We start from the raw sequence: 16243 nt of genomic DNA on the forward strand, positions 1-16243 counted from the left end.
CTAATTTTAAATTAGTACTTAAATGTTGACTCCCAGGCTCTCTTTACCTTGTGTTACCACTGAATCTGTCCTACAATAAATCTAAGGCTGGAATCACACTTGCATGTGATTTACGCGTTGATTGCATTGCATTGCATCTCATGGATCGGCCGCCGGGTCTCCTGACAGGAGCAGGTCAGCTGCATAGAAATACATGAAGCTAACCCACCCCTGCCAGGAGAGTTACTGCCCAGTCCTAATGATGTGATCCTCGCGTGAGTCACATGCAAGTGTGAATCCAGCCTAACGCTGTCAATAAAGCATGCACAGATGCACCTAATGACCCTGTCTAATAAAACAACTGACAGCCAGGTTATAACATAGATCCCACTATCACCAGCTGCCTTTGTACCTAATGACCCTGTCTAATTAATGAAAAACGAGGTGCTTTTTTGGTCCTTTTTACTGCGGTTTTTTTTGCCATGCATTTTTCATAAGTCAATGGTGAAAAACGTACCAAAAATTGACATGCTACAGTTTTTTTTCTGCAACCAAAGGAAAAATTAAGCAACATGCGCACAGCACTTCAGAATTTTCATTGACTTTGCTGGCAGGATAATAATAAGGATAGACATGCATGACAAAACTGCATAAAAAAATGCAAAAAAAAAAAATGCAGCATGCGCACACAGCCTTATGCAGATTATTTCTGTACCATTGCTTTTTCAGTCCTTTATTCCATCCCTGAGTAATCACTTTTCTAATGTCTATGTAACTGAACCACAAGTACAGGGGGCATGGCCCTGAACTTTCAGCCCTTTCTGTCCTGGGGTGACTAAATGACAGGTCACTTCTTATCTCACTGACCCGCCTCCCCTGCCGGGGATTGCATCGGTGCCGGGATTCCCTGAGGTGGTGCTTGCACAGACCTGTAGTTCGGCTTTCAAAATCTTATCCGGGCTTGACTATGCATGAACTGCCCAAGGAATGATGGTACATGTGCAAGATCTCAGCGGGAAGACAGATCACTCAGACAAGAATGACCTCTCATTCAGTAACCGGAGAATGGCGGTGGGTAAAGAAAGGGGGACAGAGGCCAGAGAGCTATGAGGTCGGGGCCAAACCCCTGTCCTTGCAGCTCATTTACATAAAAATTGGAAAAACAATTATGTATGTAATATTGGATTGAAAAACCAAAGTTATGAATTTAATACAGTGATCTAATACAGATTAGATCAATAGGGGGTACTAAAACCTTTTGACAGGTTCCCTTTTTGGTTCTATTTTTTTAAAGCAGATAATGCATATTCTAGAAATGGCTAGTTTTTCAACTAATATCAAAGAAATGTATAGCATATTGTGAAGCTATTATGAGTCCTGTCACTAATGATCTTGTATCTTATGATCTGCAGCTTGAACTACAGTGGTATGTGCCTGGCATCTGATGGGCAGTTTAGCGACTTCCTCTCTGGCATGGGGCCAGCTCAGTTTGTTGGTCGTCAGACGTTAGCAACCACATCCATGGGTAAGTGACAGTAATCAGAGCACTGGAAAGATTCAGTCTCCAACCGCTGAGACATTATTTATTGTTGTCCAATAATTCCTAATAAAGTGATGTATAACCTTATCATATATTCTGGAAAATATAAGTAGATCCTGGTTTCTAGATTAGCATGAATGATAAAAGTCATAGCCTTTTGGGGAGGTTTGCAGATCACTTAGCAGTAGATGAAGTGTACCTGCCAACATTTTTTTTATAGCAATACTTAGGTGCATTTAAGTCAAAGCTCCTAATCCTCCAAGATATTCTAGATAAAGCATAGTAAAAAAAAATATGTGATTGCTCTATCACATTTGAAGTGGTTGTCCACTCCTATGATACTGGTGATTTATACTAAGGATCAGTCATCAATATAGAATGTCAGTATCATAGTAGTGGACAACCCCTTTATTAATAGGTTATTATTATCATAGTAGTGTTAGGGTGAACTGTTAACAAGGGTTCATGAGTTGCCTGCTCCTGATTCTAATTGGTGTGGCTCAAGTGTATGCTTAAAAGAACTTACACCGGACAAAGTCAGATGTGAAATCTCTTCTTGATCACAGTAATGGCACCGAGAGAGAAAGAGATTTATTAGTCATACTCTATCTTATATAGGCCAGGGTTGTGAGTATGGTGGGATATGCCCATTGGTCAGTGAAACAGTCCATGGGTTAACTAATGGATGGATCTGTGATGACGCTGATGGGCGGGTCTGTGACATCATCTGGCCAATCCATGGTGCCGCTGATGGGATCTATGGTGACGCTGATGGTTTGGGTCTATGACGTTATCGGGGTGGATCCATGGATATATCTGAACGCTGGCTTATGTAAGGCAAATCAATTCCATTGGACATACTTCCCACAATCCCCTATGTCAAGAGGTTAATCAAGTATTTGATGGAAAGGTCCTCCTCAACATTAGTGGACACCTTTAATGATAGGCTATTATTATCATAGTGGTGGACAATCACTTTAAAATTCCAATATTCTCCATAGAATTTTGGATGATGGACAAGTGGTACATATTTCAAAAGATAAAACAGCCAGTAAGATATTTATGTTATTTAATATGAGTATGAGAATGTCATCCTGTTCACACAGTTTTTTAGGAATTCTTTGGAGGGGTCTGCATCCAAAAACTCTAAAAAAAAAATTGCTTCAAAATCTCTTGAAAAATGTATTTAAAATTAATTTATATTGTAAAATCACTTTGCAAATGATAAATCCAGGCAGTCTCTTAAGTGTTTGTTTTTTGTTTGTTTGTTTTTTTCATTTCAGCTTCAGGTTTTAAAAAAATGCCTGATGGGAAAAAAAGAAGGTGCATGTTATTTCTATGTAATGACTCTTGATGCAATCTGTTTCAAACTGTTCTATTAGGAGACTGCAAAAAAAACCTCTATCAAAATGCTTCAAAATACTCAAAACTGCTGCAGAAAACATGAAACTCCTTCAAAAACTCCCCAAACGAGCGTTTCCTAATGTGGTTTCCACATGAAAAATTGTTGGTTTTGGCCACCTAAATAAAACTCTTTGTTCACATACCCCATCTTCTTTTTCTTAGGGGACGTTGAAGTTGGTCTTTTAGAGAGGAATGGACAACTTGAAGTGGAAATTATCCAGGCTCGAGGTCTGACAGCAAAGGCCGGTTCCAAAACACCACCAGGTATATAATCCTGCATGATATGTATTTGACTGGGTTCCATCATCTATTGTTCCTAACATGATATTTATTAGCTATTATTTCTTCATTTATTCTCTGACACATAATTTCATTTGTACTGAATGGCAAGTACTCAGAGAAATTAGAAGAATCATTAGTGATGGAGAAGGCTCAGCGAATAATTAAAGTTACAACTAATCTTTCACCTGCTTTTGAGCATCTTACATTATTGGAAGTGCTAAATTAACACAATTTATATCAATAAACGTTCTATAGAGGGAGAAATCCAGCAGTCACTAAGAGCCAATGCAGCAATCTCTATTCTTGCTCTTCTAAAGAGCTTGCGTAATGAGTCTGACAGGTCCCTGATAAACTGCAGAAAAGATATGGTTTCCAGTTGTTGGACGAGAATCGAGCCAAAATGCCAACAGAAGAGAAAATATATCTTAGATGTGCAAGTTGTATTTCGGAGTGCAGAACAAGAACTAGCTATCTATGGCTATACAGTGAACCCACCTCTATGAGAAGACCACTCCTTGTCCAGACCAGAGTTTTTTTGGACTGTTTTTAATCTTTTGTTTTTTATTAGCCTTTTTATTAGAGAAACCCCTGAAAGAGATAAAAACATATTTTTGCTATAATTTTTTTTATTATATTTCGGTACCTTGCTTGCAGATCTATAGCACTATGAAGACAGTGTAACATAGCACTTATAGCATAGCCAGTATAAACAGATTAGTAGACTTAAAGAGAACTTATTCATTTTAAGAAAAGGAGAAAAAGAGACAGTAGATGGAATTATAACTTTTCTCAAATATGTCTCATTAGCAAATCAGATAATTTCTGAGTGTTACATGGATGTAAGTTTTACTCTCATTTTACCACCTTGGAGTCTGGTGACGATCTCTTCTCTGGGATATACTATTAGGCTATGTGCCCACGCTGCGGATTTACCGCGGATTTTGCCGCGGATTTACCGCGGATTTGCCGAAAATCTGCAGCAGCGGCACTTCCAAGCCATTTCAATGGCATTTTGGAAATGCTGTGTCCATGCTGCGGATTTTTCCGCTGCGGATTTGCCGCGGATTTTGATGCGGAAAAATCTGCAGCATGTCAATTGTTTGTTGCGGATTTTGGTGCGGATTTGGGTATAGAATGGGAAAAAAAAAAATCCGCGGCAAATCCGCGGGTGCGGATTTGCCGCGAAAGTCGCGGATTTTCAGGCAGAAAAGTCTGCAGGTACATTCTACCGTGGACACATAGCCTTAGGGGGAAAAATGTCTGAAGACTCAGAATGGTGAAGTAGAGTCTTGTATTCAGATCCGGCAGTTTTGGGCCTGTTTTACTGATTTACTCACTCGATCACCCAACTATCATCATAGAATTAATGACCTATTTGTCTGATAAATTCACCAAAAGTAAATTAGTGGAAGGGAAATAAAGCAAAAATGTTCCTCTCCTCCAACCAGGACCCTAAACTGTACTTCAAACTAAATATCATATTTCTCAGTCATGCACTAAGTTGTCCCTGTGCATAATGCTCAAAACGAAGGAATCAGCTGCTTCTAAGGGGTTAATCTGAGTGTCACTACATATGGTAGGTTGCCACCACTGCTCCATAACACACAGAAATTCATCTAACATCTCATCTCCCCTAACTACATATAGTATGTATACAACTGGTCCACCCTTGTATTTACATGCTGTATATTCCCATTGTCTTCCACCTGAGAAGCAGGAAGTTAACATAACTGTCAAATAGTGAGATAGCGGAGAGATCCACTTCAGAGGGGTTTTTTTTTGTTTTTTGTTTTTTTTTTAAAGTTGCAGAAATATAATCACTACATTTTATTGGAATGTTTTAGTTTTCTTAATTATAAACAGTACTGTGCAAAAGTGTGGTGTACAGATGTGAAAAATGCTGCAAAGCAAGAATGCTTTAACAAATAGAAGTGTTGAATGGAAGAGAAGTCTAAATTAAATTAATATTTGGAGTGACCACCCTTTGCCTTCAAAACAACATCAATTTTTCTTGGTACACTTGCACATGGTTTTTGAAGGAACTTGGCTGCGGAGATGTTCCAAACATCTTGGAGAACTGATAGAATGAGGTTTATGGCACACTTGAAAAATGGGTGCTCAAGAAGGGTTCAAACCCACCATCAATAAATAAAACAAGAACTTTGCACTCCAAAAGGCACTCCAAAATGAATATAAGGAATTTATTATACAGGCAGTCCATTTTGGAGAGCTGATCATAGATGGATGTTGCCTAGCACATATCCTTCAGTCTCTTCCTGTAATCTCAGAAAGATTTGATGATGTTAAGATCAGGGCTCTGTGGGGGCCATTTCATGATTTCCATGACTCAATGTTCTTCTTTACAAAGAAGATAGTTCTTAGTGACATTGATTGTACACCGTATTGGAGGTAATTGTCATGCTACAGAATTTGAAGCCAGTTAGATGACTTCCTTGTAGTACTTGTGGAGACACGGGGCTCAGTGGGTGCTCTCGTCCACTAAAACCCGCCGCCTTTAGAAAGACAGCGTGGCTCAGGGCTCATCCCAACTGAACGCCGGCCTCCTTAACCGTGGGCGTAACACTACTCAGACAACACAGGATGAGGGAACCACAATAATTAGACTTTATTGGATCCCCAAACAATTAACGGCACATAACACATAATCAGCAAAACACACAAATGTAACAGGCAACAGAGTCTCACCCTTCCGCTGGCTCACCAGGGATTTAGAATGTCCATGCCTCACAGGTTCCAAGCTGTCTGAGGTCTGCAAAGTCTGTAACAGATGACTGAACTGTCCCAACCTGAGTGTCCTCCTTAGGTAGTCCTGGGTTGATGATAAAATCCTGGCAGCCGGAGTCGAAATCCCTAGGCTGTGGATATGGTCTCCAACCGGGTCCGGAGTCCCTAGATTGAAGCCATAAGATATCCTGATCCTCTAGTCAGCTCCAAAGAGCTTAGACTGGATCCATCAGCATCCATCAACAACACCTGGTGGCTTAAAGAAGTCCTTTTTATAGCCACAACCTTCCACTTGGATACACTGCGTCCTCATCGATTGGTTGGACAAGATCGCCTCTCACATTGGATGAATCTCAAGCTGCATAGACAATGTTCATTTAAATGATATGGGTAGAAAGACTGAAGGTGTACATGTAAACTGGGAGTCACCGACTAGACAATGGCTACTAAGGTAATTACATTATCAATACACAACTACAATACAATGGTTACTGGAAATGTCTGGAGAACAATACGTCTAGCTTTCAGTGGCCAACACAATTACATTGAGTCAACAAGAGTCTTGTAAGAACAATGAGGGACTTCTCCCCCATCTATAGACAATCTATCATGCTGTCTGGCTGGATTTTAAGAAACTTTAACCCATGAGAGTCCATGTCGTCACATTCCTCCCCCTTTTTAATATTAGCCAGACATGATAGGCTTCCGATCATCCTTCTCCTCTTGACGGCATTGTCCTTTTTAATGGTGAGGTCAGCAACAAAGGCTCGCATCTATACACCTCCCCCTGATTACCTCCCCCAAGTTGAGAAGCCATATGGTGGACAAGCACTAAGGTGGGGTCCATGAGTTGGGCCTGCACAAATCTCCCACTATCAATCCCCCCCAGTCAATAGCCACAGTGTGGTAAGGCTTACTCACGGTTCTTGGCTCAGCATGCGGAGTAGAATTTCAATATTTGCAGATGATACTAAACTCTGCAGGGTAATCAATACAGGGGAGGATAATTTTATATTACAGGGAGATTTATGTAAATTGGAGGATTGGGCTGAGAAGTGGCAATTGAAGTTTAATGTAGATAAATGTAAGGTCATGCACTTGGGTAGAGGAAATAACATTTATGATTATGTACTTAATTGTAGAACACTGGGTAAAACAGGCACAGAAAAAGACTTGGGTGTATGGGTGGATGGTAAACTTCACTTTAGTGGACAGTGTCAGGCAGCTGCTGCCAGGGCTAATAAAATAATGGGATGTATTAAAAGAGGTATAAGTGTTCATGAAAAAAATATAGTTCTACCTCTGTACAAGTCACTAGTGCGACCGCACTTAGAATACTGTGTACAATTCTGGTCACCGATATATAAGAAGGACATAGCTGAACTGGAGAGGGTGCAGAGAAGAGCCACCAAGATTATTAGAGGAATGGGTGGGCTGCAATACCAAGACAGATTATTAAACTTGGGGTTATTTAGTCTGGAAAAACGAAGGCTTAGGGGAGATCTAATCACAATGTATAAATATATGAGGGGACAGTACAGAGACCTTTCCAAAGATCTATTTACACCTAGGCCTGCGACTGGAACACGGGGGCATCCGCTACGTCTTGAGGAAAGAAGGTTTAATCATAATCACAGACGAGGATTCTTTACTGTACGAGCAGTGAGACTATGGAACTCTCTGCCGCATGATGTTGTAATGAGTGATTCACTACTAACATTTAAGCAGAGCCTGGATGCCTTTCTTGAAAAATTTAATATTACCAGTTATGTATATTAGATTTTATGACAGGGTATTGATCCAGGGAACTAATCTGATTGCCGGATGTGGAGTCAGGAAGGAAATTTTTTCCCCATTGGAACTTGTTTGCCACATTGGGGTTTTTTTGCCTTCCTCTGTATCAACATGTTAGGCTACGGGTTGAACTAGATGGACTTAGAGTCTCCCTTCAACCTTAAAAACTATGATACTATGATACTAGAAGTCGATGATGGAGACCGGGAATGCAAACCATCCCTGGAAAAGATGTTAGAAAGATCCACATCAGGGTCCTGCTTGGCTTGGAGGTGGGTGATGGCTTCTTCAAACTGACTGGCTAGTCCTTGTCCTAGGTCATTCTCCAAAATGACTGGTGTGAGCAGGTAATTCACAAGCCCCACTTTCACTTCCCTTTGAGTGGTATCCGAAACAACAGGCTTGGTGGGGCCATCTATGAACCCCACTTCAACTTCCTCCTGGCTAGTCCCTGAAACAACAGGTGTGGGGTCGGTGTCCATAAGCTCCACATCAGCCTTGCTCTGGTCAGTCTCCACAATGTCAAAAATGGGGAGGCTGTTCACAATCCCCACATCGATCACTTCCTGGATGGTCCCCAAAATACCAGGTGTGGGGAGGCTATCCACAAGCTCCGCCTCGACCTCTCCCTGGTCGGTTTTTAGGTCCAACTGCACACATGCCAGAGGGACGTCTGAGCGCTGGCCCTCAGCCAGGGAGATGGATAATTGGGAATCTGGTACAGGGTCTTCTGGAGAAACAATAAATGGGCTTACCAGAGTGATGGAAGATCCAATGTGTCGAAGTCCCTGAGCCTGATATCACCGACCTTGACCGTCTGGATGTGGGGATGGAGGTTGGCTGGTGTACGGTGTCCGGCCTGCCATAGGGTGTGGACTGGATAAACCACTTCCTCAACTATTGGTGTTTCTTGGGAGTAGCATTCCTCAGGTCTCGTTGGTTCATCTCGGCATATGTTGACTGGTTGGAGTGGCAGACAGGCTCCAAGCATGCGGCCTCGGTTTTGGAGACAATCTTTATCTATATGTCCATTGCGCCCACATGTATAACAGCGCCATAGATTGGGCAAGTCACAGGCCCTGTTTGTAGTCCTTTGTTTTGGCGCAGCTTCTGCTGGGTAGCGGGACCATCCTTCTCGACCGGCTGGTGTTAGCAGTACTGCAGCTGGAATCCCATAAACATATTCCAGAACATAAGCCCTCTCTTCTCTTGAGGATCTAGGCCCCAATGCATCCAACAACGCTGTGGCTTGGGCCATTTTGGACAAAGTTGATTCCTAATTGTCACTAGATCCATGATGTGGCACATAGTCTACATCCTCTGGGTCAATATCGGCGGGATCCTCATCGTCCTCTGCATCATTCTGGGCATCCCAACGGAGTAATTTCCGGATCAAGTCCGACCGAGTCTCAGCGCTCCAGCACACAATCTCTCGCCTCCGGCACAGATCCTGCAGCATCCATTTACTGCAGCGGTCGTAACTCCTCTCTTGTCCTTGTCCCATGGCTGAGCTGGTGGGGTTGTACATGGCAGCGTCCGAAACCTGAATGCCTCCCCTATGGCCTGCTGGGTATGCTTATGTGCCTCCCTGGTTGTTGAGCCCTGGACGGTGTCCAAAAACACCGATCCACTGCAGCTCCCCTGGGTAAACCAGGCTGAGTAGTATCCCACCACTGCCACCAATTGTGGAGACACGGGGCTCAGTGGGCGCTCTCGTCCACTAAAACCCGCCGCCTTTAGAAAGACAGCGTGGCTCAGGGCTCATCCCAACTGAATGCCGGCCTCCCTAACCGTGGGCGTAACACTACTCAGACAATACAGGGTGAGGGAACCACAATAATTAGACTTTATTGGATCCCCAAACAATTAACGGCACATAACACATAACCAGCAAAACACACAAATGTAACAGGCAACAGAGTCTTACCCTTCCGCTGGCTCACCAGGGATTTAGAATGTCCTTGCCTCACAGGTTCCAAGCTGTCTGAGGTCTGCAAAGTCTGTAACAGATGACTGAACTGTCCCAACCTGAGTGTCCTCCTTAGGTAGTCCTGGGTTGATGATAAAATCCTGGCAGCCGGAGTCGAAATCCCTAGGCTGTGGATATGGTCTCCAACCGGGTCCGGAGTCCCTAGATTGAAGCCATAAGATATCCTGATCCTCTAGTCAGCTCCAAAGAGCTTAGACTGGATCCATCAGCATCCATCAACAACCCCTGGTGGCTTAAAGAAGTCCTTTTTATAGCCACAACTTTCCACTTGGATACACTGCGTCCTCATCGATTGGTTGGACAAGATCGCCTCTCCCATTGGATGAATCTCAAGCTGCATAGACAATGTTCATTTAAATGATATGGGTAGAAAGACTGAAGGTGTACATGTAAACTGGGAGTCACCGACTAGACAATGGCTACTAAGGTAATTACATTATCAATACACAACTACAATACAATGGTTACTGGAAATGTCTGGAGAACAATACGTCTAGCTTTCAGTGGCCAACACAATTACATTGAGTCAACAAGAGTCTTGTAAAAACAATGAGGGACTTCTCCCCCATCTATAGACAATCTATCATGCTGTCTGGCTGGATTTTAAGAAACTTTAACCCATGAGAGTCCATGTCGTCACAGTACTGTATGATGGATAAGCATCTGCCTGTATTTCTCAGCATTGAGGACACCATTAAGTCTGACCAAGTCCCTAAATCCATTTGCTGAAATGCAACCCCAAGCTTGCAAAAAGCGTCCACCATGATTTCCTTTTTCTTACAGTCATTTACCACTCTCCAGCTCTTCTTGAACTGCAGCAAAATATTTCAAATTTTGACTCGTCAGACCAATGCACATGCGGCCATTTTTCTGTATCTCCGTTCTTATTTTTGTGTGTGTGTGGTTGAGTCTCTAGGCCTTGCTCCATGTTGAAAGGATGGCTTTTTGGCCACAATTCTGCCACAGGTTGCTGCCAGTTCTGAGCTAATAGCACTAATTGACACCTTGATGTTTCAAAGAGAAGTAAGCATGATGTGTCTTTTATTTGTTGCACTAAGTTTACTTTGCTGACCACTGCATCTATGGTTCTCAATGTTTCTCATTTCTTGGTGCTGCTTCAAAAGAGCTTGGACAGCACATCTTGAAACCCATTCTGCCTTGAAATCTTTGCGTGGGATGCACTGTGCAGATGCAGCATAACTAACTTGTCTTGTTGCTGTGCTTGGTATTGCCATGATGTATGACCTTTGACATAATACTGTCTTCCACAACCTCACCTTTATAGCATAGCTTGGCAGCTCGTCAACCAATTTAAAGACTCCTATATAGCTATTTCTGTTTGAGTTATTGACTGTGTTTCAACCTACTTAAGAAAGTGATGATCATTACCACTTGTTTAGTATAATTAATTACTCACACACCTACAAAATCCTTGGCTTTGTGCAAGTGTGCCTAGAAGACTTGATGCTGTTCTGAAAATAGCGGGAGGTCGCAACAAATATTGATTTGATTTAGTTTTCTTTTCTGTTTGTTCACTTCTAATTTTCAAAACATTCTTAATTTGCAAAAAAATTTTCTACAACTGCATGCAACTTTCACAGTACTGTGTATTGAAAGAATATTTTGCTTTCCTTTTACATTTTTGTCATTTTCAAGGCAGTGGTAAGTCCTCTTTAAACTGAACCAACCAGCAGGATTTTCATATATAAAGTAAAGCCTGTGCTATACTGGCGCTAGGATGGTGAATGTAAGCATAGCTTTTGTTCTGAGATTGGATGTTTTATTTCAGAAATATGTACAAGTAAATTTCCAGCAATGCACTGCTATTTGATTGACAGGTTCAACAGCAAGGGAATGTGGGGGTCATGTCTTGCTATCTAGTCCCGCCCCTGTATGCCTGCCTGGCCTTCCTCCCCCTGTCGCCATCATAGACATTAATTTTGGCGCAGGAATTAAGCCTGAAATTAGGAGTATACCCATACTTCCCAGTAACACCACTAAAATGTTCTCTTTTGAGTAGGTTTGCATAAATTCCACCCATTGTGCACCAGTTGACAAGTATGAGTTTGTTGGATTGGCAAAGTAGATTGACATATGGTATATACTGAATGGGGAATCTAGCATACACCAGATCACATAGGTTTAGGATTGAAATGTGTGTTTGATTGAGGACATACAGCACAAGATACTGTCTCCTTTTAATGCCATTGCTACTGTGACAAAAACAATGATTACTACATCATAGGCAGCTTTTGTCTTGATGAAGGCATTGCGCCAAAACGCGCGTCGAGCTGGTCACCATATCGCTGCCACCCGTTCTGCAGTCTCTGCCATTAACAGGTATTTTTTTTACTCTACCCTAGTGTGAACCGATTGACATTCTTGTCCTTTCCCATATTGACACACTCGGGAATCCAGTCCCTTGGATACATTGGGATCTGGTTTCCCCAGTGTGTTCTATGGTATATGTCACATACTATACCTATCATTCTACCACATGCTCCCTTTGAGTATTATTGGTCCTATGTAAATATATATTTATTTTACTCCTTTACGGGCATGTGGAATGTGCGTGATGGATCTCTATGGGAATTATGGGCATATGCAATATATGTGACGGTTCTCTATAAGATTTTTGGAACTGCTTTATAATTTTGTTCCTTATAGCGGTCAGTTTAATCCTTACTCCACAAGGGTGATGGCATTTATTGAGTAGCTAGTATATTGGGTATTTGGGTTTTTGCACCCAGTATATTGATTAAAAAATTAAATTATACATGCAAAAAATGTGGCCATAATCGGGTGTAATTCCTTGTATCCCTACTTCATATTGTACCTTTAGCATTTTTTGTTTGGGCTACTTGCAGCTATTGTGACGGTCATTATTCACTACTTCCATTTTCATTTTTGTTTTCACATTGTGTACCCTTGTTTCAATAAATATCATTATATTTTCACGGACGATTGATTGTGTTTTTGCTTGTTTTGCTTAGCTTTTGTGAGATGACACTGTGCATATGTGGAGATTTCACGAGTGTACTTCTGCAGCATTGCCTTTAGCTCCGTTGCCTTTCGATGCCGGTTCATCAATCTCCGGCTATTTTTGCCTCTGAAGAGGGCTCGGGCTACTGCATTTTTACATTCTCTCTTTTTTATAATGAATATTATTAGAAACACATAACTGTATAAAGTACAAAGCCCACACTTTCAACATCTTGAGTTTACTTTAAAATCCCGGCTAATCACAGTGGAATCAGAGCTCGGCATAAAAGAATATCTTATCCTTTAGAGGACATGCAGGAAGACATTTAGCTTTTTTTATATATTATCAAGGATTCTTAGGTCTGCGAAATGAAAGTTAAATGGAAAAATACATTATTCATCAAGATTACTTTGTTTGCCAAATAATTGTAGCACTAAAGATTACCGAGCTCGAGGCTTTGTGTTATTATTGGAAATAGAACAAGAGGCGCAGATGTTTCCAGAAAGCTCTTTCAAATAACTTCTGAGGTCTGCAAACTAGGGCTATTATTTTAGAGGAAATATTCAATATCTAATAATCGGAGCAGCCAGAAAATAAAAACCATTTTACGGCTGAACAGATGTAATTTGCCCATTTGTTATTATTTTTTTTTCTAAGTAATTAAAGAGGTTGCCTGCTGTGGAAAATCCTCTATTATCAAAAGGCTTTTCTGACTCTAAACTCTGGGGACCACATAAGCTATTTAAATTTACTTACAGCGCCACTATAGGCAAAATCAGAAATTGCATGGAACCAATTTAAAATAATAAAATATAAATAAATAATAATAATAAAATATAATAAATAATAATAAATATAATAAAATAATAAAAATGTTTACAGCACCAATGTGTTCTTCAAAGTTGATCTTCAAAGTGTCCTAAACACTTAGTGGGGTAGCAGTCAGATTGATGCTTTTACTTTGTATCCTACTTCAGAAAATGAAAAATTTCAACCTGATTGCTGCGGGTGACAACACGGTTTTGAAAAAGAAATGACTGAGCAGTGACATCGAGACATAGACGCTCTAAAAACACAAGTCAATAAAGATTAACTTGACATTGATTAACCACCTGTGAACTAACAAAATCTAATTAAATTTCTGCCTTTCAATATCTCGGGGGAATGTGCCTTTAATAGAAAATCAATCAATAAATAAATAGACCTGTCTCTGCTGAGACAGGCAAGTCATACATTATGGGTCAAGGATTTCTTTGAAAAAAAATTAAGATAGGAAGAAAACTGCTGAAAAAAAGGTGTCTGTCATAAGGACGTACAATTAAGCAAATGAAATATTCACATCTAGTAAGATCAGTAATTTCTTTCTTTGTTTTAGAAACAGATATTGCACACAATCAGCCTTATATACCAAAAATGTGTTAGGAAAAAGAGGCAAACGACCTGACTAAGCTCATTTCCAAGTAATACGGCTGCTAAGGCTAGTTTCACACATTCGGCATTTCGCCGGATCCGGCACACTCCAGTACAGTGTTAATACTGTACAATGGCATCGCGGCAAGCTTCGGTCACAAGCTCCGGTCACATGACAGCATGTGACCGGAGGTTGCCGCGATGCCATTGTACTATATTACACTGTACTGAAGTGTGCCGGATCCGGCAATCTGTCTGTGAAACTAGCCTAACTCAACCAATTCTTCACATTGGACTGCCCCATTTTAGGGAGAAGAAGTAGCTGTCAGCCATATTACCTCTCATGGAGCAGGTTTCTTTGTCATTTGGTCTCCCACCCCTCTGTGCTTGCTCTCTTGTAGCCATATATATTACATTCTGCAACATAAAAGGGGATTTTCCATGAAAGGGATTATCCGAATTTAACACGAAATACTGCAGTCAATCTGTATGAATGCAGACTTGTGAATCTTTAGAGCGCACGCTGTCAGGATTCTTTGGTGCTGGGAGTGGATAGTCTTGTGACAGCAAGAATGTGATACTACTAGATGTGCGCAGTCTAGCCCGATATTTTCTTGAATATTTCTGTTTGAATTGTGGCTGGAAGTATGCAAATTGGTACTGGAGAATCCTGAGAGAATGCTATGAGGATTCACAAATCTGCAGTTACACAGAGCGACTGCAGGTCTTCATGTGAAATCTGAACAACCCCTTTAATTCTATGCATTGTCATCCATTACATAATAAAATGACCGACAGAAGCGTTCACCCAAACATATATCCTCCAAGGTTTCTTTTTTTGACATTGCAAATTAAAATACAAAATTTAATACAATTGCAATAACTTTGCAAAAGATCATGTGTAAACTTGAGACAAGAATGCAACACGCAAAGGAGGTGACTCAGTGTCATTAGTCATGATTAAGAGCATGTTCTCCTTTTTACATTTTGTTCTGTTCAACATTTCCTGGTAACCAGCCTAGGATATCCATGCACCACACCCTTATGCCTTCAGTCCACTGCCGTAAATAGTCTCTTGGTACTGTACGACAAAGTGGGATGTGGTGGATGTCTCTCTCGGAAGTTACCCTGGGGAAGATGTCCATCTCTTTCTCCTGTTCTTACTTAGTATTCTGCATTCGGTACTTGACCATGTAGTCTAGTCCTCCTTTGGAAGTGGTTTACAGTGTTCTGCCTTCGGTGCTTGAATGTGTAGTCTGATCTTCTCCTGATGGTGATATTGTGTGTTCAGTCTTCAAGTTCCATTTACACTACATGTGAACACGGCCCTGAGCGTTCCATTTTTATTACTTTTTTATGGGTTTTCTAGAGAAAAATAATCAATCATGCCATGTTTTTACATCATTTACAGATCACAATAAATAATCTAATTGCCATGTTGTGCTGGTTGTTAGAATTAAAGGGCATCAATATGTCCATGTTATTTGTTGATTTGTGATTTTATGTAATTTGTATTTTATAGTAATTTCATAGGAAGAAATACAGTCATTTTATACATAGAAATACTGCAATATACAATGTATCTCTATTTGACACTATAATCTGCTTGTAGAGTTATAGTCTACAATGCAGCTTCAGGTACAGAAAATAGGTCTGGGTTCAAGTTCCGTGGACACTCACAAAACGAGGAGAAATCATATTTTTGCAAATTGAAAGAAATTGACGTTTTTGCAATTTTTTTTAAATTATTTTTTACTAATTTTATAGGAACAAAACAATCTTATTATTTCTTCACTTCTAGAATACAGGGACAAAGAGATACCATGCCATGTACAGATGTATCTATATGTACCTGTATAACCTGCTTCTGATTTACTGTCTACAATACAACTCAAATTTTCTATATTCTCCCCCAATGTAGGATGTGGTTCATTGCTAGAGCTGCTGCCTGCCAACATGGAGTTTGTAGCTTTGAGTCTTGGAAAGACCAGAGATAATAACTTTTTAAAAAATGATGTACAGTCATGGCCAAAAGTTTTGAGAATGCTACAAATATTAATTTTTACAAAGTCTACTGCTTAAGTTTTTCTAATGGCAATTTGCATATACTCCAGAA

The 16243-nt window shown here is 40.7% G+C and overlaps 1 protein-coding gene across 2 annotated transcripts in view; it reads left to right on the forward strand.

The window, feature by feature from the left end:
- Positions 1–16243, forward strand: part of RIMS4 (regulating synaptic membrane exocytosis 4) — a 301335-nt gene that overhangs the window by 272174 nt on the left and 12918 nt on the right. For both annotated transcript variants that reach the window (XM_075350034.1, XM_075350035.1), the window contains 2 exons: positions 1392–1504; positions 3086–3187. In XM_075350034.1, the coding sequence (XP_075206149.1) occupies positions 1392–1504; positions 3086–3187 (215 nt within the window). The remainder of the gene's footprint in view (positions 1–1391; positions 1505–3085; positions 3188–16243) is intronic.

This window comes from Anomaloglossus baeobatrachus, chromosome 5 (genome assembly GCF_048569485.1).
Source record: "Anomaloglossus baeobatrachus isolate aAnoBae1 chromosome 5, aAnoBae1.hap1, whole genome shotgun sequence".
Taxonomy (NCBI): domain Eukaryota; kingdom Metazoa; phylum Chordata; class Amphibia; order Anura; family Aromobatidae; genus Anomaloglossus; species Anomaloglossus baeobatrachus.